This window comes from Mastomys coucha, unplaced genomic scaffold, assembly GCF_008632895.1.
Source record: "Mastomys coucha isolate ucsf_1 unplaced genomic scaffold, UCSF_Mcou_1 pScaffold2, whole genome shotgun sequence".
NCBI lineage: Eukaryota > Metazoa > Chordata > Mammalia > Rodentia > Muridae > Mastomys > Mastomys coucha.
In genome coordinates this window covers 5,113,066-5,138,672 of record NW_022196902.1, presented here as the reverse complement: position 1 = coordinate 5,138,672, position 25,607 = coordinate 5,113,066, and the positions used below count along the sequence as shown (strand labels likewise).

The 25,607-nt window shown below is 44.2% G+C and overlaps 1 protein-coding gene across 8 annotated transcripts in view; it reads left to right on the top strand.

Annotated features, from left to right (window-relative positions):
- The window catches only part of Utrn (utrophin), a 509,106-nt gene that overhangs the window by 36,351 nt on the left and 447,148 nt on the right, over nt 1-25,607 (top strand). The window contains exon 1 of one of the 8 annotated variants that reach the window (XM_031380395.1): nt 7,424-7,714. The exons of 3 other annotated variants lie outside the window; for them this stretch is intronic. In XM_031380395.1, the coding sequence (XP_031236255.1) occupies nt 7,654-7,714 (61 nt within the window). In that variant the 5' untranslated portion in view covers nt 7,424-7,653. Of the gene's footprint in view, nt 1-7,423; nt 7,715-18,963; nt 19,166-25,607 lie in introns of those variants that run through there. 4 more of the 8 variants (XM_031380399.1, XM_031380396.1, XM_031380392.1 and 1 more) reach the window with 4 other exon arrangements.

Here is a 25,607-nt window from a genome sequence, read left to right as displayed (position 1 = left end):
GAATACAGTAAGAGTAAGAGGAGGAGGAAAAGGAGGAGGAGGAGGAGGAGGAGGAGGAGGAGGAGGAGGAGGAGGAGGAGGAGGAGGAGGAGGAGGAAGAGGAAAGAAATAGAAATAAGAAAAACCCTGTTTTCTCTTTTTCAAGTTTTACTTTTTACTTGGGTACTCTGCTTTTAGTATTATACACACACACACACACACACACACACACACAAAACCTTGTAATATACCCTGAAAGTAGCTGGCCACTGTTCTGATCTCACGGGAGGCTGCCATTATGGATGAGACATAGCATAGTTCTCCCAGGAATTGTCTTCGTAAAGCTGTTCCTTCCTCCCTTTCCTTCTATGTCTTCACAAGAAAAAACGAAGTGTGGCGTATTTTAATTCCCTTGCACTGAATAGTGAGCATGAGACAAAGTCCCGGAAAAAGAGTCTTTTGAATCAAAGTAAAACTTTCTTACTACTCTATCTTGTTTTTGCAATTTAAGTGAATTTCACTCTGCTCATGGTATGGTGCAAGGTGTCTGTCTTTCTCCCTTACACATACTGTTTGTTGGCCTTGCTAGGGTTTCTGCATGTGCATGTTGTATTTTCTCAGAGACTTTAAATTCCTAAGGATTCAAATTGTGCTTCAAATTATTTCCTGAGACGTTTCCGTGGTCCTGGGACTTAGACAGTTAGTCATTTGCGATGCCGTGGCTCATGAGCATCCTTCTGCTTCTGGTCTCTATGGTCTCCACTATAAATAAGGAAGCTTGGCACACTCCCTTATGCAATTTTATATACAATGAGATTTGTTGGATAAGTTGTGTATAACCATCACAAGTTTTTCTGTTCCAGTTTATTAATAGTAAAAATTTAAGATTCTAAACACCCACATAAAAAAAAGCCAGTGTGGTATGCACACTTGTAACCTTAACTCTGAGGGAGACAGGTGGATCCTTGGAGCTTTTTGGTCGTTTAGCATCCTTAGACTGATAGTCAGGCTCCCAAGTCCCAGTGCCAGATCCTATCTCAGAAACCAAGATGGATGGCTTCTAAGCCTATGGATGCTCAGGTGACTTTGCTTTACAGGCCCATCTCATTTGTTGGAGTGCTCAGATTACAGATGTGTGCCCTGCATCTGCTTGTTCATACATGATTTGGTGATCAGGCTTAGACTGTCAGGCCTGTGTGGTTAGCGCTTTACCACCTGAACTGTGTGCCATCGCTTCTGTCTATTCTTTACGTTGTTTTTACTTTCTGTAGGCTGTTGATGGGAAACAATAGGACATCCTTTTTTTCTTTTAAAGATTTATTCATGTATGTATGTAAGTATATAAGTACACTGTAGCTGTCTTCCAGCACTCCAGAAGAGGGCATCAGATCTCATTACGGATGGTTGTGAGCCACCATGTGGTTGCTGGGATTTGAACTCAGGACCTCTGAAAGAGCAGTCAGTCACTGAACCATCTCTTCAGCCCCCAATGGGCTATCTTTAAGAGTTGGACTTAAATTTCAGGCCAGAGTGTTCTAAATGGCAAAAATCATAGAGACAGCAACTGGTTATTAATATCAACTGTATTATTAATTTTAGTAAGTTACTTTGTTAGTCCTTATGAGATAGACTACAAGTCAGTTAGAAGGTGCCCGAGCATCAGACATCTATATTGTAGAGCATTCTTGGGAGATTTCATGTTCTAGCAGGTGAGGCGACAGGAGGGTGAGTCAGAGAGGGCTTACTCTGTGGCCAGGACAGTTGCTGCTGAGTAGGATTAGGGAGGGGAAGCCTAAGCAAGGAAATGAGTGCCCGCCAGTACTCAGTCCTGCCAGTCTCAACGTGGTGGAAGCGGCTTGCAGGTGGTATTGAACCATGCACCATCGAGTGCTGGTACCGGTTACCTGACCTAGTGTTCCTGAGTCTATTAAGTACTTTCCAACACCTTCTGTTTCATTGGTGCCTTACTTATTGGACTTCTTGTGTATAGAAAAGTGCCTTCGACACTAATGGAGACGGGCCCAGGGAAGATGCTGACTGAGTCTAATAGGCTGGCTCTGGCAAAGGCTGGAAGGGCACAGCTGCCTGGAAGCAGCTGATCATTTTCATTGCATATTAAACATGCTTGCTTCAGTGTTTGTTTAATTTTTACCATAGTTATGGTTCAGCTCTGCAAAGCCCTCTAAGGGCTGTATGCCAGAAGGCCCATTGTCAGCTTGAGGCACTGTTAGAAAATGGATATTTCAGGGTGAGCCCTAGAGGAAGGAAGTTGTTGGGTCAGGGAGACAGGCAGGCTGTCTTTGAAGGTGATGCTGCGATTCCTTCCTCCCTGACTTCTGCTTCCTGGGCACCGTGAAGTGAGCAGCATTGATGCTCCCTGTGAGCCCTGGTGTGATGCCCCACCTCAACATCCATAGGCCCCAAAGTATGGGAACCCGTAGACTAAGAACAGAAACCAGGGGCCTAGATAAGTCTGTCTTCCTTTAAATTATTGTTGCAATTTTGCTACAGCCAGAGAAAGCAACTTGGGAAGTTTCCACTCTCTGATAGCCACAATATCACAGCGTTTGTGGTGCAATGCTAGTATCCAGCTTCAAAATTCTTTCTGATCCAAAAGTTGCCCTTGAAGAAATAGTTTTTCCCTTTAAAGTGTGGCTCCCAGAAACATTCATGTCTGAGACAGGAAATAACTTCTGCTTGCAAAAATCGTAAACAAACTGTTCTTAGGGTTAGGGACATCACAGACAGCTGAGCACTGGGGTTATAGCCAAGCACTTTGGTTGTTTTTCTATTATTACTATTATCATTACTACTATTATTATCATTATCGTTCTCAATACAGTTGCAGATTATTTAGTAAGTACATTGTAAGTACATGTTTAGTAAGTATTTGAGTTTCTTGGCTTACATTCCCAGGGATCAATTGTATTAACATTTTGATAAAACTTTAATGCAATTTAGGATTTTATGTACATAAAGTGACTGTACTGAGGTTCTAAATGACAGCAGTGATTTGGCTGTATTGAAGAATACTGACTAAAGTCAGGCTTCACAGTTTGAAAATAGAGGCAAGACCATTTCATGTTGGAACTAGAATTTTTCTCTCTGTGGAATCATTTTGTAAATATTGCAATCAAATTTCCAATTGACTGTCATCATGTAGAAAACAACAGTTAAGAGCTGATGTTATTCAGAGTATTGTGTAGTGTGGTATAACCCTGTCGCTGAGGATGCCGAGGTAAGTGTGAGGCCAGTGTGGGGTACAGAGTAAAGCCACGTGCCAAACAAACGAACAAAAACAAAACCACAACTGTAAATAAACCAAACCAAACCAAACCAACAATAAAAAAAGGAGGAAAGATCCATCTTTGGCCCTGGGGTTGTGAGAACCATTCCTTTCTTGGCCACTGTCATCAAATACAACTCAAGTCCAGGCATGTGGAGATGAGACTATTTTAGACCCTTCCAAAGTGTAAACTGAAGAAGGCAGAACTTAGAATCATTTATTTATTTATTGCTTTTTGTTTTGTTTGCATATGCATGTGTATGAGTGAGCATGTGTGTACATGTGCACACATGCAGTATGTGTACTTGCCTGTGAAGGCCTGAGATTGTCATTGGATGTTCTTCCTGAATTGTTTTCCACCTTCTTTCATGTGTGTGTATGTGTGTACGTGTACAGTTGCCTATATGCCCAGCACACCAGTGCAGTACCATGAGTCCAGGAGAGGACCTCCATCCTCTAGAAATGGAGTTATGAAGGCTATGACTGGGGTAGACTTGCTGCCAGCTTGGGTTTTAGTCCTATTTGACTAAAACCAAACTATGGTTTGGAGAGATGGTCCCGTGGGTAAAAGTGCTTGCCTTGCAAACCTGAGCACCCGAGTTCAAATCCCCGGTACCCACGTAAAAAGCCAGGCATGGCTGCTCTTGTCCTATCAATGAAAGATGGAGATGGGCAGATCCTGAGAGCTCACTGGCAAGCTAGCTTAGCCAAACATTTAGAAACTCTATCTCAAGAGAACACAGTGGAGAGAGTAACAGAGATAATCACTGATATCCTGCTCTGGCCTTCTGCTCAAGTGATGGTGTACACTTGCACCCATAACACATTCATGTGTATGCACTGTGCATATCACACACACACACACACACACACACAATTTAAAAACACACTTTATATGTTTATCTTTATATTATAATTGAGAAATATATAGTGAGAGGATTACTTTAGAAATAATTTATATAGGAAATACAACATAATTCCACGTTTTTGGTAGTCACATGGCAGCTCTGTGAACAATACGGTCCCGTCAGCTTTTTTCCTATAGTGTCTTTTACTAATAGCAATAAGTTACTGTGATTGCCCTAACATTTTAATATTCCTTCTGTGAGGCCCGATAGACTCCATGGCTTTAGAAATCATGTTCCTGGTCACATTATATATGTGGGTTTTTTTTGAGGCATGTTTCTCGTCTCATGTGGCCCTCATATATTGCTTTTTGTATTGCTAGTGATGGTAGAATGGTTTCCATTAGATATTTCACTTGTGGTATTTAGTTTCCTAGTAATGCTGCACAACTGTAGGGCCTGGAAGTTCTGAAATAGTCTCTTTCCAGTGTTTTCTGTCTTACACACCACATTGACAACTCCTCTCCTAGGTCAGATATAACTGTGGGCGAATGTGTTGGCTTCAACCCCCAGAACATGTAGAGATTAAGATGATTGAAGGGACCACTAGTCTCTCTCCTCTGCTATGTCGTATCATCCCTGAACACTGTAACATCTTAGAGATATAAGATGCTCAGATGGATGTACTAGTCTCTTCACTTTGTCACTGAGGGATGTCTGTTCAGGAGCAAGGTAGGCTTTTTCTAAGATTAAATTGTTCTACTTAGATAGTTACAGTCCCAGACTCTATTCTTTCTGGGTCTCTGGTCACCTGGACCTAAAAAAACTCTTGCTTTAATCCCCTCTCATCTCACCTGCTGTAGACAGCGGGTTGGTGGGTTTGTACCCGAAAACGGGAAACGTCATTAGTTTACACATCTTCAGATGAGCATACTGGAGTGTTTGCATTTTTCGGAGGAATTTAGGTTCTGTCTGTAGTGTGAGGCTTGAGGTGGGGTTGTGAATATTAGGAAAGTATGAGATGCCTGTCTTGGGCTGACGATGCTAGCTAGCCTTGGAGTTTAAATATCAGAGACAAGGATACTGGGATACTGGGTGAGGAAAAAGAAGGGGAAGGATGCAGGGGCCATTTCCCTCCTGTTATTTTCCTTTTAGCCTGAGCGATGGAGAGATTTATTGAACAGAACGGGAGGTGCTCAGTGGAACTTGCTAGAATCTGTGTTAACTCTGTGCTCCAGAAGTGTTGTTGTGAGCACTCATTTAGAACTGCCTAGATTATGCATCCAGGGTTCATTGGTCGCCAAGGAGACATGGTGGAATTTGATTTTGGGGTGTTCTGGGAACATTTCCCGTATGAGCCCACAACCTGGATGGTACCCATGGTTCTAAAACTCCACGTAGGTCTCTGCATTCTCACTGAAACTCTTTCACACTGGTTTTCTCTCGGCTTTGACCATTGGCTGATTAAAGCAGCCCCGCTTTAATGCTGCTGATGCCTCTGCTGTTTCTGGTCAGCTTGTATAGATGTTCACTGAGTTGCTACAGCTAACGAGGAAGGACAAATCTCCATTTGGAAAGCTGAGGCAGAGAATACCCGGGGAAGTGAGAGGACAGATTATGTGTATGCCTGGTAACCCCCTCCAAGGTCTTCAAGGCTCAGTAGTGAATCGTTCTTAGGAAAATCTTTTTGCTTTTCAGAGTGAGTGAAAATGTGGTCATTCCACTGGGAACAAAAGGCAAATGTTTCTTGGTGCATCCAGTGTGTGTCATTCTCGATGGTGGTTAGGGTATTTAGGGTTCTTTTTTGTCTTTCCCCTAATCCCTTTCTTTCCCTTTGGACCATTTTAGCAGTTGGGTGAAGCCAGATAAGTGAGCTTAAATGCACAAGCTAAAATTCATATGCTGTAAAAGAAGCCAATTATATTGAGCTAAATGATATTTGTGCTTGGCTAGCACCTTTAACAGCACACTCTAATGGCTCTTACTGCTGTGTTTTCCTGAACCAAATGGTATTTTTCAAAGTACTTGATCTAGCTGTAAGGTAATGTGAAAATGTGGAGTTGTTTTTTAAATGTGTGTATATGTGTGTTTGAGTGTGTGTGTGTGTGAGTGTGTGTGTGTACACAACTTGCAGGAGTTGGTTTTCTCCTTCTATTATGTGGGTTCTAGGAATCTAACAGGTTATCAGCTGTGGTGGCAAGCTCCCTCCCAGATCTGTGTATGGTTTTTGTTGTGATACCTGCAGAAACTGTAGTGTGTTTTATGATCTCACATTCTAATGGAAGGAGATACAAGTTACTGTTAGAAGATAGTGGGAATACCACTGTCTCTTTCCTGCCTGAATTCATGGACTTCCTGCCAGGTAATAATGCAGGATAAAGAAGATAATGTCAAGTGCATGCTGCTTTGCTCGGAGCCTGGCAACGGCAACGGAGTGTTTTAGAAAACCTTTATAAGCAGAGGTGACTGTTGTATATGAAACCGACTGTTCCATGCCTGTTCCATACTGTATACTCTGTAGCAGGCATGAGCAACAGACTTCAACTATCATGGTGTCTGGACTCTTGAATGTGCCCAGTAGTAGGAAAAAACCTGATATCACCATATGTACAGATAGTTGCTTAGCTGTCCAGTTGATACATGTTCTGCAGTGTTCTGAGGGTGAATCATGAGGTAGCTGAGAGAGGCTATGGAAGTTAAGGAAGGCCTCCTTAAAGGGATCATCAGATCCAGCACTTCAGGGTTGCCAGGTTTGTGCAGGGCCAGTACAAGGCCAGCAACTGTGGACGAAGTGTGCTCAGGGCCACACTTTGGCTGAGATTGGCCAAGCTGCACTTGGCATTTTATTCAAGAATATTTCTCATCCTGATGGAACAGGAGGAGTCCTTTACCTTTCTGTGGGAGAGCATGTATTATTCAGTACTTTAGTAGATAGATCCCTAAAAGCTTTAGGGATCCATGTGTATTACCAGGGGCTAAAAATTTAATTGTAAAACCAAGAGAGACCAGATTGCAACATTTGTAAGAAACTCTCTTGCAAGAGTTAGAAACTGGGAGAAAAGTACTTGCTGGTCTGAAGCCCTTTAATATTTTTGCTCAGTCAGTCTTGCCTTTGGCTTGAATGTTCAGGGAAACCTAAGGTGGCAGGAGAGGCGAGGTAATGGGGAAACACTTGCCTTTCTGTTTGCTGAACCATTAGCACTGTGGTGTTTGTAGAAATGCATGCTTTGCTGGCCTAAGCAGATAAGGGTTGTCACAAGTCTGGGTTTTTAAGGCGACAGGCTCAATGCCTGGCAGAGGCTCTGAGTTACACACCAGGATTGGGCTCTGCTCAGAGACAAGAATGTAACCAATCTGGTCTGGGCAGTTGGGGAGGGACTCATCTCTCCTCACTCCCATATACTTTGGCCCTGTTTTTCAATTTGACTGCATTAAAGCAAGGTCTCCCTCCAGCTGAGGGGGACACATATCTTTGTGACATATCTTTGTGACTCCGAAGAACATGTACTGCTGTCTTGGGAATTGAAGTCACATTTGGAGGGCATGCTGAGCCTGGGAGAAATGGAAGAGACATCCGTGGCTGTCAGTGGAGAGTCACAGGCAGGTAAAGGAGACTTCCCCCGGAATGGTGCTGTTACTTGGACATTTATGTTTATAGAAAGTAAACAGAGGCGCTGTTCGGTCAGACAAAAATCGGTATGACAGATTCTAAATGACTTTGGTTTTTAGGTGACCGGCCAGTGTTTCAAACAAAGTTCCTGTAGTATTATTTTGAAATGTGTCAGTTTTAAAGGAAGGAGTTGACACTGTCAGTTATTAAAAGACATCTTGGAACCACGATTCACTCTGTTGACCAGACTTCTTGTCCTCCTTCTGGTCTGTTCCTTACTGCCTGTCTGTTGAATGTGTGGAGGGATTAGGCTCAACGGCTAGTGTAGATGGAAATTTTCCCCAGAAGTGTCTGTTCTGTGACAATCATGTTTGGGTAAGAATCTTGCTAGCTCTTCCCAAACCCCAAATCATAAGTAGGTAAAGGGAATTAACAGTGGCACTAAATCTTAATAAGGACATCTTGAATAAACACCTACCCCTGTATCCATTTAGCTTGTCTCTTTCTTCCTGGTTTGTTTTCTTAGTGACTTGTCTTTTGTTTAATCTCTGCTGATGCTAAATTTTGTGATGGGCTTCTGGAAAATACAAGTACTGAGGGATTCCCTGCTTGCCAACTTTGAACTGCAGCCCTGTGTGGTGGTGCGGTAAGAGGCAGGTTCTGGAGGTGTACTAGATTGGGGGCAGCAGTCATGTTGGGGCACAGATGCACCTGCCTCGGGGAAGATCAGGGAAAGAATATTTCCCAAGGAGTGGATTTTTTGAGACGTCAGAGAAAAGTCTAGAGGAATATTAGGCCTATGGGAACATATGGGTGAGGACACATCTTCTGTGAAGTGTATATGACTGTGAGTCACATGGTGAAGTGATGGTTTCCTGTGGGAATGTGGCTTTTCTCTCTGCCTACTGCTCCATCCAGCTGCATGGGTGGGCCTTTGGCTCCATGGTTAGTGCCCTCTGTGGTCTCCCTCTCCTGCCTCGTATGCTGGTCCTTAGCCCTTGGCTGGCTCCCCCTCCTCTTTCTGGGATTGGGCGTTCCACCTCTGTCCTGACTCCCTTCCAGAATGGATTCTGCACTGTAATTCTCTGCCATGTGCCTGTTGGTTTGCTCCAGGGCATCTGCCACAGTTGCTAATTGTGTTGTTTTCTACAGGCTTCTGGGCCTTCCGGGTCCCGGGACGAAGGAGTGAAGAGATGTCACTCAGGAAGCAAAAGCCCTCTCTTTGTTCCTTGAAATCTGAGGCCCTTCCGATGTAGGCACCAAGGATTTCCACTACAATCTTATTCAGGACCTTTGAGTGTAACCTCAGTGGGAATCTTTGGGTGTGAACTCCGTGGGGTTATTCTAAGGGAACTATTTGAAAACGTTAAGTATTAAAAAAAAAATCCAAAAATTCAAGGAAATGAGAAATACTCTTGGGAGTAATTTTTATAAACAAAGGGGAAATTAACAGTTTCAAAGGAAGTGACATGGCAAGCTTCTTTAGATACAATCATACTTTATAATATTTTATGGTTGCTTCCCACATATTATTTAGGTTTCTGACATGGCCTGGTGGTGTTGCTGAATTATTCTTGTCCATGGTCCAAAGACTGTATTCATATACGGACACTGTATTCCTATAATTAATATCATTATAATTTAACTCAATTAAACCCTGTAAGTTGCATAATTAGTAGCGATGTTCTCACGCCGATAGCATCCCTTTATCCCAGTAACAGACATTCGAGGGCTCAACTCCATTATAACTTTTCTCCACTCATTCTGTCAGATTTTGTTGTTGTTTTTATTTCTTTGTATTTGCTTTTGGAGAACAGGATTTTCTAGACAGCCCAGGGAGAGTTCACTGAGCTCTTAGGCTGGTCTCTCTCGGTGACCTTTCCGCCCCCTCACATCCCAAGTACTGGGACCGCAGACTCGCCCTGCCACAACAGCATCTTCTGACAGCTTTTAGATCTTAACAAACAGCTTTGTTTCTACACTGTGTTGTTCTCATCTGCATTTTCCTTGTGTCAGTCACAAACAGCCAAGACAATTTTTTTTTTGGAGCGTGGAATATACATAAAAATTATTTTGTATATTCTATAGTGGAAACTAGAGGTTTAATGACTAGATGGCTTAATGACTGTGACTTGTCACTTGTCTTTTTCCTGATGACACTTGCCCTGCGCTAGCCCAAAGGATGGCAAACTAGCTATCTCTGGGGAGGCTATGTTCCCAGTCACGTCTCTCACCCTTGGTCTCTGGTTCCCAATTTTTGTTCTTTTTGGGAGAATGGAAAAACAAACAAAAAGCAACCCAGAAACTTAAAATACTTTTATTCATTGTTTGAGAATTTCATTCAATCTATTTTCATCTTATTCCTCGTCCTGACCCCTCGAAGATTCACCCCACATCCCAAATCTCTCCAGCTTCATGTCCTTTAAAAACCTCATTTATGCGCGACCTTGGGGGTGAGCTTTGGGCTCTCTTTACTCTGGAGAGCCTTTTCTGCTTGTCCTCTTGCTTCACTCCCATTCACTGTCACTCACTAGGTAACTCTGGGTCGCTCACCCAGCACGTGCCAGAGGCTAGGCCTTAAAGATGGTGTACGGTGGATGACTAGTGCCTCAGCTATTTTACGGTCAAGTGTGTTTCAAGCGGCAACACTGGAGAAGTTTCAACTGTGGTCTGTTTAGTGTGGCTGGAGGAGGATGGTGCTTTTCACTTCTGACATCATTGCCTAATGTCAGGTTTCTGGGCTTGGCTCTTTGCCCTGCTGAGGTGAAAGGCGCTCTGAGACTTTACATTTCCCCAGAGGCGCGCACCTGTTGCTGACTCTTCTTGAATATGAAACCCACAGCCTGGAGTCACTTTCTTTGGGTTCCCTTTCCGGGGCCATCGTGGGGTGGGGGTTGGGTGGGTTTGCGGGTATCAGAGAGTGACTTGGAGAAGAAGAGCCAAGAGTCTGGGTCCCTCAGGTCTGTGACTTTCTTGCATTTGGGAGTCATAACGCTGCCCATCGTGGTCCTTCTGTCACTGAAAGTCACATCTCAGTGGGCTCGAGAGTCCACGGCAAGTGTTTGTGCTGGAGGTCAGGGGTGGCTCTGGCTCTGGCAGCTGCTGCTACCTGACACCTGCTTTGAGGAACATCTGTTTCCTCTTGGCATCAAATGGGTTTTGGCTGTGACCGTGAGGAAAAGGAAGTATTGTATAGTATCATTTACTTTCATAAAAATAGCTTTTAACTCTCCAGGCTTCCTGTGGGTCCAGTCAGTGCCTTTGGAGCCAGGGAGCTGCCTTCGAGGGCACTCGATCCGGCAGAACGACATGGTATTGGGCCGGGCCACAACTGAAGTGAAGTACACTCAAGTTTGCTGTTTTCCTTGCTGTCATGAAACCTTACCTACCTCATGTTTCAAGTGGGAGTTAGACTCCTGACGAAGCATAACCTGTAAGAGGGCCATGGGCATCAGTGGAAATCAGTGTCAATGAACAGTAAAGGCCAGCAATCCCTCAAGCTGGGCACCAGCTTCTATATATGCCAAGGACTGAGTGGGAAGGGAGCGTTCATTGATGTAGCTGGTTGTTGAATTGGCATTCAGCTGGAAGTTATTTGAACGCAATATTCTTAATTTCAAAATCAACTTTGTTATACTTACTATATTTATACTTTGTTAGCCAGACAGCCTTACTCACAGATAGTCCCCAGGGGAGAAAGCTTTAATGGCCAAGGGTACAGACTGGCAAACTTGAGAATGGCTCGCTTGCTGGAGAGGGGCTCTGGGCCCACAGGCCTGTCTCTTGTTTCTACCTTCTTTGAATCTCTGTGTTTTCTCCTGGCTAATCCTGCCCTTTGAGCTCCTTGCTCTATCCCGCCTTTCTCTTTGTGCTGATGAACACTCTCATCACAGGCCAGCTCTGTGCTTCTCTCTTTAGCAGAGCTCCTTACGTTTTCCTCAGCCCCTGCCTTTCCTTGTTCCTTTTGCAGCCTCTGGCCAGTCAGTCCTAGGACTTGAACTGCTCCTTGGGGTAGGGACACAGCAGGTGCCAGGATACCTGTGGCTTACAGGCTCAGCCCCTTGGCTGGCCTGGAAACCAGCCCCTTCAAGGCTATAGAGCACAGCAAAGAGCAGTCCTCTTCCCCTCCAAATCTATTAGTCATATGAGCAGCCCACACCACCTGGATCCTGGGCACTTGCTGCTGGGTGTCCTCACTTGGAGCTGCTGGAGTGAGAACTAACACGTGTCCTTCCTGTCTCTCATTTGGACACTTTCTTGTGACTCTCCCACATTCTGTTAGGAACTGCAAGGCCATGGTCTGGAACAGTAGTCAGTAAAGTGCTTGCCATGGCGGGATCCTGAGTTAATTACCTGAAATTATTGAAAAAATCTGAGTGTGCTGACACACATTTGTAATGTTAAGGGCTGATGAGGCAGAGACAGGAGGGTCTTTGGGCTCCCTGGCCAGCTAGCCTAGACGAATTCCAACAAGGGCCCTTTTTCAAAAAACAAGGTGAACAGTAATTAGGGAGGGTGCTTGAGGTTGACCTCTCGGCTCTACAAGCACTGTACCCATAAACACACACACACACACACACACACACAGACATACAGACACACACACACACAGAGACAGACATACAGACACACACACAGACACATAGACACATACTCACACAAGACACACATATACACACAGACAGACACACAGACACACACAGACATATAGGCATACACACACATTCATGTATACAGACAGACGTACACAGAGACACAGACAGACAGACAGACAGAGGTAGACAGACATACAGACATACACAGAGACATATATCGGCAGACACACATTCACATATACAGACAGACACAGAGGCACGCACAGACAGACAGGATCTCTGTCTCTGTCTCTGTCTCTGTCTCTGTCTCTCTCTACCTGACAAATGCCTCCAGTTCCCTTCTCAGGGATGGTTCTGTCTAGTTATTACCTGGAATTTTTCACTTTCCCCACAGTTCTGGCCCTAACTGTCATAAATAGATGCTTATCTCATTCTCAGTGGAGAGAGCTGATGACATACGAGAGTCTGAGTGGGTGGCATGTCCATGTTTGGATGAGGCTGTCTCTGTGTGTTAGCAGCTGCAGGCTGGATCTGCGGGTGACTCACATGTGTTAATCCCCATACCTTCTGAAGAGAGAGCACCCTCAGATGTGCATGAGGACATTTGCTCAGAGAAAGAAAGTCCTGTGGCCAGGGCTGAAGAGCAGACACTGTGCCTGGTGGACTGGAGTGGACAGTGCCCATGGAAACCAGTTTGTAAACAGGGATAGTGTTGCTTTTTGGAGGGGGCAGCTGATAGGGCTGTGTCTCTGAGGCAGGCTTCAGTGTTTGCGCAGGCAATGTGAGCTGGTGTCAGTAGTTAGGAACTAGGGAAATGAGTACATTTAACTGCAGAGAGTCAGTGGGGAGACAGGCAGTGGCAGGTGACAGTGGGGTAGTGTTCTGAACCCATAGGCAGGCTGGCAGCATGGTCATTTTTCCCATTGCGTTTTATTATCAAGGATAAATAAGAGAAAAAAAACTCTTGGCTATCTTCTTCACACTTTGCCATAAAGCTTGAACATTCTAGAACTCTGTAGAAAGTGGTCAGGTTTTTCCTCACAATCCCAACAAATGTCCTTAAGAAAAGTCACTTAATGTCCCTTGCTCTACAATATGCAGGTTGCTTATAGATTTCTAAAAGGCAGAACATGTAACTTTAGATCTGCTGGCACAGGCCTGTAATCTCGGCCCTTGGGAGGCCAAGGCAGGAGGATTGCTAAATTTGACAATACCCTAGTCATCAGGGTGAGAATCTGTCTCAAAAAACTCAAGCCAGGATGGGAGGCAGGGTGGCTCAGCAGCCTTTGTAAGTAACCATTCTTACTTCCTTGTCCTTCCTTCCTGCCAGTAGGGTAGGGGCTTGTAGTGGGAGTGGCTATCTGAAGGCCCCCTGCTCTGAGGAACTGACTGTGCGGGTTTCTCCTAACAGGCCCGTCTTGTGTCTGCTAAGTGGCTGCTTCCCCAGGCATCCTGGTCTGTTCTGCCACAGCGGCCCGTGAGCTACTCCTTGATTAGTGAGAACACTTGCCACTTGTACCAGAAAGCAAGGACGATGGCCTTGAGACTTAGCTTGCTTCGGTCCTGCAGATGTGTGCACCCTGCTGTGAGAGGAGAGCCTCATTGGCTCACAGCCCCAGCTTGTCCCCAGGGTTCCCAAGCTCGATCCCTACTTTCCCCTCCTCCTCTTCCTCCTCACTGAAAGCTGTGTTGTTTCTCTCCTCCCTATACCTCCACGCAGCTTTCCTGATGGTGAGCAAAGTCGTCATTTTAACCTCAAACACTACTCCTAGGACTTCCCTTTCACTTTGTTATCCCAAGTTACTGTCCTCGACATTGCAAATACAAGCAATTCTTCAAGCCCATGGCAGGGGGTCATATTTCTTAGCCTCTGTGCAGTTGGGAATAATTTCTTACCTTTCCAAGGGTGGAGTAGATTTGACTCTCTGTAACTTGGTTTTGTGAGTGATAGTGTCCTTCAATTCCATTGTCTACTAATATGGTAGTAAAGGCATGATTTTAGATTTTATTTATATCTTTGTTGTTTTGGGAAAATAGTCTGATGTGAAATTACTCCACCCATGAAATACCATCCTTGGCTTTGCTTTTTTTGGGTTTGCTTATTTTTATAAGAGTTTTTTCCTGGCGTTGACTTCTTGTCTTTGAATCATATCAGTAATAATATGAACATTCTCAACACATGTTGTCAACATTGTGTGAAGAGTTCTTTTCACCCTAGCATAGTGTTTTGGCTAATGATCTTTAATGTGATTAAAAGCCAAAATAGAATTTCATAGTGAGACATGAATGACTTAAAGAAATCTTAGAATGTTTTTTTTTGAGGAAGTACTGTTTCGTAGGGTGTCTATGTAAGTGGATTCAGCTAGCTGTGGATCAAAAATTTTTGGGAAAAATTGCCTTTCTAGTGTACATGTACAGATATTTTTTCATGATATCATTCCTTAAATGAGACAGAATTGGGACGGCTTCTATTGTGATAGTTACTGTGAGTAATTTACAGATGGTGTAAAGATGGTCAGTGGATGTGATTGTAACAGCATCTTATATAAGGGACTTGACCCTCTGGGTTTTGATATCTGCAGGCAGGCTTGGAACCAATCCCTTTCAGATACTCAGAAGAATTGCATCCTAAATGATGTCACTCTGGTGAGAATGTGAGAGGGAAGGCTGGTCATGTGGCTTATGGATAAAGCCCTTGCCTAGCGTGCCCAAGGCCCTAGCTTTGTAGGTAGATTACACTGAGCAATCAGATGAACAAAGGTGTGGGAAGGATGTGTGGGGGCCTAGTGAGGATGTGGGGTTTTACAAGTACAGACTCATGATCCTTCATCTGCAGCTCTAATACCCAAAGGAAGCTATGAATATAAGGAAAGGTCTTTTCCTAATAATTAATTTGAAGTTGGACCTGCACTTGACCATACCTGGGTGGGGAAGACAAATCTGATCTTGTGGAATTCTTTCAGAGTCTTCTCTGATTCTGTTCACCACTCATAAGCAGGTTTGCTGCAGAAGTGAATGTGTTTAGTGTCAGGGAAATGCCTTGGATCTTGCTTCTTTTTGTTTTGGATGTAACCTATGTTTCCTCATATATAATTTTTTTCTCCCATGGGAGGAATTGTTTAAGGCTGGGTGGGAACATGGGCACATGAAGTGAGCACAGACGTGTGGAGGGCTGAATGTCTAGCCTGGCACACTCAGGGTTTATTAATGACCAGCTCATCAGCATGAAGCCAAGCAGAACTTCATGGGGATTAGACACAGACATGGATAGAGCACGATTTATGGATTCTTTATTCGTGTGCGATCTCTGATTGAAGCTTGGGCCAGAAACAGGACAGAATGGGAAGTCGGCACCAGATCTGTTGTTATCAATGTTAATGCTCTGGTCTGGATCATTATCCTGTGGTTATGTAAAATACTCACATTATGGAAGGCAACATGAGAATTTTGTATGCTATTTTTATAACTTATTTTAATAGGTGTAAGGCCATTTCAAGACAGTTTATAAGGACATGAAACAAAAACAGTCATCAGATTATATTTCAAGACAGGCTATAAAGAGGTGAGAAGACTGTCAGAGAACAGTCTTATGCCCACTGCTGGTAAGTAGAGAGTGTCCATTAGTGGAGGGTAGGAGGGTGTTGATCTTAGAAATCTGCAAATTCAGTCAGGTGCTATTTCAGAGTCAGTAGGACACCTCTTACCTGACCTCTTTCTTTTCTTAACATGGTTGAAAAGCAAAGCCATGGCTTCAGCTTAAGGGCAGTAAAGAAGAATTGGCAGCCAAGGACAGTGTTGTGCAGCGTCTGATGGAGGAGAGCCAAGGCCCTCCCACTTGGTCACCCTGGTGTTGGGGTGTGGTTTGGCACTAGCTTTTACCTGGTGCTTGGCACTGTTAGGAGTGTAGGTTCATTAGTTTGGACTGACAGTCATAATACGATGTTCAAAGCCAAGAGGGTTTGCCCATAGCAGGATAAGAAACCTGTACGTCCTGTGGCTCAGTCACCTGACCTGGGCTTGAAGGGGCATGTCTGTTTATATTTGTGTATATGTTTACCTATGTGTATATATTTGTGTGTGTGTTTGTATGTAGGTATATGTTTGTATGCATGTCTGTGCTTATGTTTATATATTTATGCATTCTTGTGCATGTGTATGTGTGTGTGTGTGTCTGTATGTGTGTGTGATATGCTAGCTATGTTTCTTCCATAGAGGGTCGGTATCTGAATTTCTTTCCTTCTCTCCCCCACTCTGCTGTGCTGCATGTGTCTCAGCTGTTTTGTTCTTTATTCTCTTTCCACACCATTCCTTTCTTTCCCTGCTGGTGAGAAGAGACCTAGGCTGCCAGCCAGTTGCTGTGGGGCTGTGACAGAGATAGTGGTGTGTACCAAATTTGATTACAGCTGTCTCAACACCAGATGAATGAGAGTGTGCATACCCTGGACAGATAATTGCGACAGAATTGGCCTATTGATTTCACATGAGCTAGGCATGAGGCCACTGTGTAACCCATCAGAAGAACAGAGCTGTGAGGGACAGGCTCCCGCAGCCCTGAGGAAGTTTTGGAAAGAGCTGCCATACGAGGTTTTTAGGAGTTCCTTCCGTTCACCTTCTTTTTCTCATTCTCAGGGGTTAGCGGTCGCCCCAGAGGTTACTCCATGTTTCATCTGTCCTGAAGAGAAGCCAGTGTGGAGGCTAAATGGGCTGATGTGTGGCTTCTTTGAGCTTTGATGACGTTTCCATTTAGCTCAGTGAGATTGTTTTAGAAAATTTCCCACAGTGGAAAGTTCTCTTGGACATATGAAAGTTCAGTGGTCACTTTCAAAATCAGCTGTGTGCCAAGAAATAACTAAAACAATGGATTACGTAGGGCAGCCTTGGGACATGGAAAAATTTAAAAGACGGATGATTCATATTATTAATACAGGTTGCAAGACTTGAGGCCTTGCATTGGAAAACAGAGGAAAAAAAAGAGGCCCTTCTTTTTTTGTTTATAATTTCTTTTTCTGGGTAAAAGAATTATTCTTATTTTCTATGGTGATTATTTTGCCTGCATGCATTTGGTGTCTGTGAAGATCAGAAAAGGGTGTTTGCTTCCTTGGAACTGGCGTTTTCGTGGTTGTGAGCTGCTGTGTGGTTGCCAGTAACTGCACTTGGTCCCTCCGCAAGAGCAGTAGGGCCTCCTAACCACTGAGCCACCTCTAAAGCTCCAAGTGTTATTTTCTTCCTTTCTTTCTTCCTTTCTTTCTCTCTTTTCTTTCTTTCTTTCTTTCTTTCTTTCTTTCTTTCTTTCTTTCTTTCTCTCTTTCTCTTTCTTCTTTAAAGATTTATTTTTAATTATTTTATGTGTATGAGTACACTGTAGCTGTACAGATGGCCGTGAACTATCGTGTGTGGCTGCTGGGAATTGAACTCAGGACCTCTGCTTGCTTCGCCCCGCTCACTCTGGCATAATACACTGTAGCTGTCTTCAGACGCACCAGAAGAGGGCGTCAGATCTCATTGCGGGTGGTTGTGAGCCACCATGTGGTTGCTGGGATCCGAACTCAGGACCTTCGGAAGAGCAGTCAGTGCTCTTACCCGCTGAGCCATCTCATTGTAATAGCCCGTGTTATTTTCTTTTAAAGTTACATTCCTACCTTAGGTTTTCCTGCTGTGAAGAAACACCATGTGAACATACTGATAGCTGCTGACTTTGGCTCTGTGTACTGCATGTGTACGATTTCATACTATGTGCATTATAGCACTAAAATGGTCACTTCTCCTGGGTTTTGACTAAGTGACATGATCTGAACCATTCGGAGATATTTTACTGTCTCGTCCCATCGTATTCATTTGGAGACTGAGGATCAGAGGAGATTGTCTTTATTTATTTCCAGAGTCACATCTTCTGAGCTACATAGGTTGCTTTTAGTTGGAACTCCCGTGGATCCTGGTAGGGTTGCGTATTCTGTGAAAATCTTGGTGCTAGGTACAGATTTTCTGTTTCAGAGGAGGGAAGAAATCTATTAGATCAGTGCTCTCGTACATAGTGCAAATCCTTTTCCTTCTTTCTTGACGCTTATGGATAACACATATGCAAATGATGTCAAGAGAACAAGACAAACATCTAAAACAGAAGTCTGGAAAATAGGAGTCAAAAAAATAGTCACCTCTGAGAATTCTGTGTGGTTATTAGTTTTCCCACCGTAGCGGTTTCTTTCCCCTTTCCTTTGTGGTTTTTGGAGACAGGATTTCTCTATGTAACCCTGCCTGTCCTGAAGCTTCCTCTGTAGACCAGGCTGGCCTTGAACTCACAGAGAGCCACTTGCCTCTGCCCCCTGGGAGTAAAGGCCTGCCCCACCACCGAAGTAAACACTGTTGTGTGTATGCATAGTGGTGTGTGTGTGTGTGTGTGTGTGTGTGTGTGTGTGTGTGTGTGTGTGTGTGTGTGTGTTGGTCCTTGCTGTCAGACACCATCAAACAAGAAATGTTAGCATTTCCCTAGTTGATTTGGAGCATTCAAAGTCTCTTAGCTGTGACTACTAAAACCAAAAGTACCTCAAGAGTTCTGACTGACTGCAGAGTTTAACTTCCTGTCTGGCACTGAGGGGAGGTGGAGTTAGATTTAGTCAGATCCTCTTGTGGGAAAAATAAAAGGGACTTAAAACAAAACAAAACAAAACAAAAAACCTAACAGGACATCCCAGTGTGCAGTTCGAAGGCAGCTTTTGTGTTGACTTCCTTCAGTTTCCCTCAGCTCAGCCGCTGTAGGTGATGAGCAGTCTGGCAGCCACCACCTTTCGTTGGAAAAAGTGGAGGTTGGATTTGCCTGGGCAGGTGTCTCTCCAGGCTTGCAGGAGAACCCCGGGTAAGTTTGTCCTTTGCTAGATACCCGGTGGTAAGGGCGGCTTTTGAAAGAAGGTGTTCAAGTCGGCAGAGCCTCCCTTTCTCTTGCTAAGTCTGCCATGTGAGTCAGGAAGCCGCTGCAACTTGGACTTAACTGTGGCAGGCAGAGGTGGCCTGTTCTACCAGAGGCTGGGTCGCTGTGGAGCCGGACAGTGGCCACACATCAGGTGCTGCTTTTCTTTGGGCTGAAGCTCTGGAATGCTGTTCAGTGCCGAGCGCGCTTACTCCTGTTTCGTTTTTATTTACTGTGCGTTGGTGTTTGGGCAGCACGTGTGAGGGTGTCAGATTCCCCGGAACTGGAGTTGCAGACAGGTGCGAGCTGCCAGGTGGGGACTAGGAATCGAACCAGTGCTCTGAAACCCTGAGCCATTCTCCAGCTCCCTGACTGTTTACTCTTAAAGAGAAAGCTGCCTCTGTGGCAGGCTATTGATGTAGCCCAGGCTGGCCTTGACCTCTAGATCTTCCAGCTCCACCAGATCCGAAGCTGAGGTGCTCAGTGTTGACAGACCTTTGTAGGAAGGCGGCATTCTAGGAAGCACAGATGTAGTTCAGAGCCGGGAAGGAGAACAAGTGAGCATTGCACTGTGGGGGACTGTTGGGGCGAGTGGAGGAAACTGGGGGCTTTTGTTTATTACAGGCGTGTCCCTGGAAAGGCAGAGCTTCCAGGGTCTCACTGTCTATTTCCAGAGTGACTTACTTTTTCGGATGGTTTCAGACATCTATGTATTCTTAAATGGATATGTGAATATGCTGGCTATGTGGTCTGTTTGAGAAAAAAAATAATCTAAAAGATATGTTTTGGTGCGCTGTAAGTTCCCTGAGCCAATACTTTCCCTATAAAAGATCAGAAACCAAACCAAACAACAACAAATCACCAAACCAAACCAAACCAAACCAAACAAAACAAAACCCACAAAAAACCAAAAACCAAAAACAAACCAACCAACCAACCAACCAAACAAAAAACCCAAAACATTTTAAGGGTACTTAGTTTTTGTTTTTTATTTTCTTCTTTGCAATTTTTCTCCCCTTTCAATATTTTTTGCTTCCTAGTAGCATAGGAACACGGCACTAGGTGTGTCCTATAAGCCTGCCACTGAAATAAGAGGGCCAGCTTTTATTTTCTTAGTGATTAGCTTTCTTGGCCAGGGGCTCTGGGCTCTGGGCTGTCCGGGTGCTGCAATTATCCACATTGCCTCTGTCTTTGTTTTCTTACTGAGCAGCTCTGCGGTCCCAACATATAATCATGGTACCTTTCCGAGCTGTGACTAACGCTCTCTGAACAGAGGTAATCACCGTGGCACCGTGACCTTTCTGGGTCCCTTTGGAGTGTGGCGGGCTTCTCTTTTCTCCTGCCTGCTCCTGTCTTGTTGCAGAGGGTCTGGAATCAGAAACCAACCAGCAGAAAATGATGGGCGACAGTGAACAAAGTTAGTAGATGACAGTGTCAGGTATTTGAAAACTGCTCTATTTAGGCAGTGCTCCTTCCTTTGCTCTGGCCGCTATAAAGGCTTTGGCAAGATAGCATTTAAAAAAATAAACATATTTCAGGGATGTTATTTTCATAAAAATAGAAAAACCAATGTTTACCTGGGCCCAAATTCTATAGGAGTTCAACATCTCTTCTTTTAAATTAAGCTGGGTTTATTCTAGTTTTCTAACGCACATTTCTTCAGTGATCTTGATAGAAGTAAAGATATTAGAATTAGTGATTAAAGTAGTATTTTGATGGGACACGCATTCACGTAGGCGTCTGTGAATGACCAGATGACGTGCCTGAGGTTCCCCCTGCTCAGGGAACAACTGTGGGAGAGCCTGCTTGTTTTGCCACCCTTCCCACTCTTACTGGCTGATGAGACTCTTTGTCTAGACTGGCCTTTCCTTTTTAGATGGATGGATCAGGCGATTCGGAACTCCAGCTGTCCATGGTAGCCACCTGTGCCCTAGGACTCTTTCTAGAGGCTCTGATGTGGCTGAAGTGAGACAGTGACTGTGTAGCTTTGCCATAGCTCTCGGGAGTGTCCTGGATGGAAGCGTGTAGATGGGCCTGTGGAGATAATGGCTTTTGTGCCAATTGAACTGGCAATTCCACCATGGATGGATAAGAAGGCATTATCTCCCCTATCCCTAGGTCTCCACCTGAGGAAGCAAAAGTCCATAGTGCTATGGAGCGAGCACCAGTTCCCTGGTTAGGATCAGGGAAAGGCTTAGCTGATGTTCAGGGTGTGGTGTGCGATGCTGAGATTGACATTTGAGAGGGAGAAGCTCAAGAAAGAGCTCGTAGGGAGTGGATGATCCACTGGACTGTTCTAATGAAGCAAGGTGAGTCGGGAGCTTGAAGATTTATACCAGGAACGGTATTAAAGGGTCGCAGCATTAGGAAGGTTGAGAAGCACTGCCCTGGAGCCAGGCAAGGTGGCAGAGGCCTTTAATCTTAGGACGCGAGAGGCAGAGAGGCAGGGATCAGTGGATCTCCATGAGTTCCAGGGTAGCCTGAGCTATGTAGTAAGATCCTGTGTTAAGAACAAGGAGAAAGAGATCCTGAACTGCTTAGAGTCCTGGATCCCAGTTACCCCTGTCAGGGACTATGCGAATCACTGAATCTTGGAGACCCGTTGGTCTCTCCAACAGGATTCCCCCAGGGGATGGTATTTAGGATTTGCATGTTTTAAGTACTGTGCAAAATATAGTAATAGCACCAGAAAAATAAAAAGCATAAGCTATGTAGCTGGCAGTACGCAAATCGATTGATAATGGACTAGGATTGCTGGTCAGTGTCTAGGAAAAGGAAATCAAACATATCAACTATGGTACGCAAAGATATTTAAGCTACAGGCTCTCACCCATCATCTCCTGTGTATTTTTCCTTGGTATCACTTGAATGGCTGTTCGTGGACCTGGTCCTAGGTCTGTTTAATGTTTTCCCATCATTTCTCTGACCCGTGCTTAGAGGGCACCAGGTGCTTCCTGTTTCAATCATTAGCAAGTTCAGGACTTGTTGGAAAGCGACCTTAGGTACTGTGTGGGAATTTGATAGGATCTGGGTCTTGTGCTCTGCTTCCCTCCCCTGCCCCGCCCCTCATTCCTGTCTCAACACTTTGACCTTAATTTCAACAGTTCACTGAACTGGCAACTCTAAGTAGTTTTTTCCCACTGCACTAGGACTTGCTTTGTTTCCTGGAGGAAGATGAGTCATAGCCTGCTCCTGCCATTGTGTGAGGTGAGATTGTGTGAGGTCTAGGGCTGAAGAACACAGGTCAGGCTTTTTGTGTAAATTGGAGTAATCAAAACGGGGCGGGGTAGGTGGGCCTGACTGGACTATGAGCCAGGGTCACCATGCTGGTGAAATTATTCTCAACTTGGAGGAACATTTTATTTTAACAAACGTTTTACCTCAAGCCTAACTTTTAATAATGATTTGAAAACAATCTTAAGGAGTCAGACTCTTTCAAACAAAAATCATTACAGAGTCAAAATTATATGGAACAGAAAATTGTCCACCTCCCTTTTCTCCTGTCCCCACAACCAGGGTTAGTACCTTGGGTGTTCTGGGTAACCCTTTTGCTAAGAATATAAAAATATAAAGCTTTATATTCTAAGTTCCCAAAAGTACAAAAATTTCCCTTTCGTATCAAATGAAAATCTTTGTGTGTTAGGGGCATGCAATTAAAGCAAAGCAAAGCAAAACCCAAGCCACAAACCAATAACTGAAGATTACAAATATGAGGGCCCACATATCTTAGTGTACTGGGCTACTGTGAGAGGAAGTGTGTTTTTATTATTAAACTGCCACCGTAGAGGGTGGGTGAGTGTTTGAATTTGTGTGGTGTGTGGTGTGTGTGTGTGTGTGTGCATGTTAGAATGTGTCTTGGGATAAATCCTCCTATCTTTTCCGACGTTGGTGCCCATTTTCTTCTGTTGCATGGATCCCCGATTTTGAAACTCTTACTGATTCCAAAATCGATTCTTACATAAAACAGGAGATTTTGAATAACTTGCTTTAATTTTGTTTTAGTTTTAAGATGGTTAACCTCTAACTTAAAAGATCGACATTATTTGGCTCATCTTGCAGATAGAGGTTGAAGTCTTTGGACTCAGACTCCACATTTTTCCTCTCTTTTTGGCGGCTGTGGAGACAGCTGCCATCCTAAACCATGCTGAGACTAGTCATTATTTAGGTACCCTCAATATTTTATTACATTTTTCAGATACCGGTAATTAATTTCACATGGATGGTAAACCCGGAATTCTTTAAGGTCCACTTTCCATATATTGTGGAGCCTGTTACAGTTAGGACAAGGAGGCTGTGGAGTGAAACTTGAAACTGAATAGCAGTTTTGTTGCCATTTCACTGACAGTGAAGCCTGTGGCTGGAGGGAGGCTTACTGCTAAGGCTACTTGATGCTCTTGCATAGGAACCCACATGGGGTGGCTTATAACCATCCATAACTCTTCTTCCCTGAGACCCAATGGGCTCTTCTGGCCTTCAAAGGCACTGCACGCCTGTGAATATACATAGACTCATACACACACAAATACACGCCTGTGAATATAAATATACTCACACACACACAAATACACTTGACATTCAATAAGTCTTGAAGATAGAGCTGGTAAGACTCATTTTGTTTTGTAAAGATATGTGAAAATACAAATTACTTATCTAAGCCCAATCGAGGGAAGGATCATAACAAATAATGACCACTTACGATTAATGGAGTCTTTCAAGCTAATATAGAAAAAAAAATATGTGTGGGTATTAAAGGAAGATGAGACTTTTGTTTAAATCTGGCACCGTGCTTACCAACATTTACTATTTGCTGCTTTGTTCCTATCCTTCGATCCAGATAGATCCCTTAGGAATTTTCCACGTTCAAGCACTGAGCCTGTAATTTTAGGCTGGGCTCATTTAACTGTAGATGCTTGCATGGCAGGGCATACACAGCCATACAGGAGGGCACATGGGCTCTTTGTGGGATGGGATGGTGGCATGGTGCCCAAAGTGGTTTTGCTCTTTTTAGAGTTCACTTTCATTTGCTCAGAAAGGATCTCCTTTTCCTTCCCGTTTCTGTTTGCTGACAAGCAGGGAGGCTGGGCACCTAGCTGCCCTTCTAGTTCTCTGCCTCATGACCTATTTGCTTTCTGGTGTCTTGTATAAAAAGCTTTATTTAGTCTGCAGAGAGGGTTATTTCTCCAACTAGAGGAGCGTTGTCATCATAGTCTAGAAGCATGATGGATGCTCAATGAATGCCGTTGCTCCAGATACTATAGGAGGCTGACTCCAAGTTGCCAGGAAGAAAGACACCAAGCTCAGATTCTGCCAGCTCGCTTTGCACATCATCAGTGAAAATACTGCCAGATAGCCATCTGCCTGACCCTCCACAAAGCAGGTCCTCTTACTGTACCAGCTCTGACCCTTTTCTCTTGGTTGGTACAACAAGCTCTTTGTTGAGAACTTAGTGCCAAGGCTAGTCTCCCGGCTTCTGACCTGGCCTATTTTCTTGCGGACTTCTGGACTGCATGCTTTCAGCTTCTGCTTGGTCTATGACATTTACCCTTTTTCTGGTGTTTGTCACTGCTGGGTGGTTTTGCTGATCCCCTTTCTTTTGTGATCACTCAGAGGGAGACTCACTCATGCCTAGTAGTGTCTGCTAGTTCTCTGAATTAGTAAAGATGGTTGTAAATACGTATCAGCTGGGCATGATGGTGGGTGTGTACTTGTAATGCCAGCACTTGGTAGGGGGAGGCAGGAGGATCGCTTCAGACCAGCCTCATCGACATAGTGAGGTCTAGGCAAGCCAGGATTACATAAGGAGACCTTGTTGAAAGCACCCAAGTGAGAAAGAAAAAAGTGTATTTATTATCTAACTCTGAGTCACTAGTGTAAAACAGGAAAAGGATACTCAGGGTGTGTTTTCATGCCCTGCCAGACAGCAGTTCTGGCCTGGGGTTCCACGATGAAAAATCCCTAGCCTGTTGCTATTCTCTGGGGAAGATGTAAACTTTAGTTTCTAAGGTTTGTTGTTGTTTTTATTAACTTTACATATTTTCATGTGCTATCTTTCTTGAATTGTGTTGCACATGGTCAAGAATTGGAAAAAAAAAAAGACAGAAACGATCTGCTTAAGCAAGTATTGATTGAGTGCCTGCTGTTTTCTTGGTCTTAGGACCAAGTGGAAGTGTTACAGTGTTTTAAATATATATTTTTAAAGATAAGGTTTATTTTAAGTATATGTATGTATGTCTATGTTTGTATGAATGTTTGCCATGCCTGCAGAGGCTAGAAAAGGGTGCTGGATTCCCCCCACAGCTGAAGTTATAGGTCGTTAGAAGAAGCCTGACTTGGATGCTGGGAATGGACCTCAGGTCTCCTGACTTGGATGCTGGGAATGGACCTCAGGTCT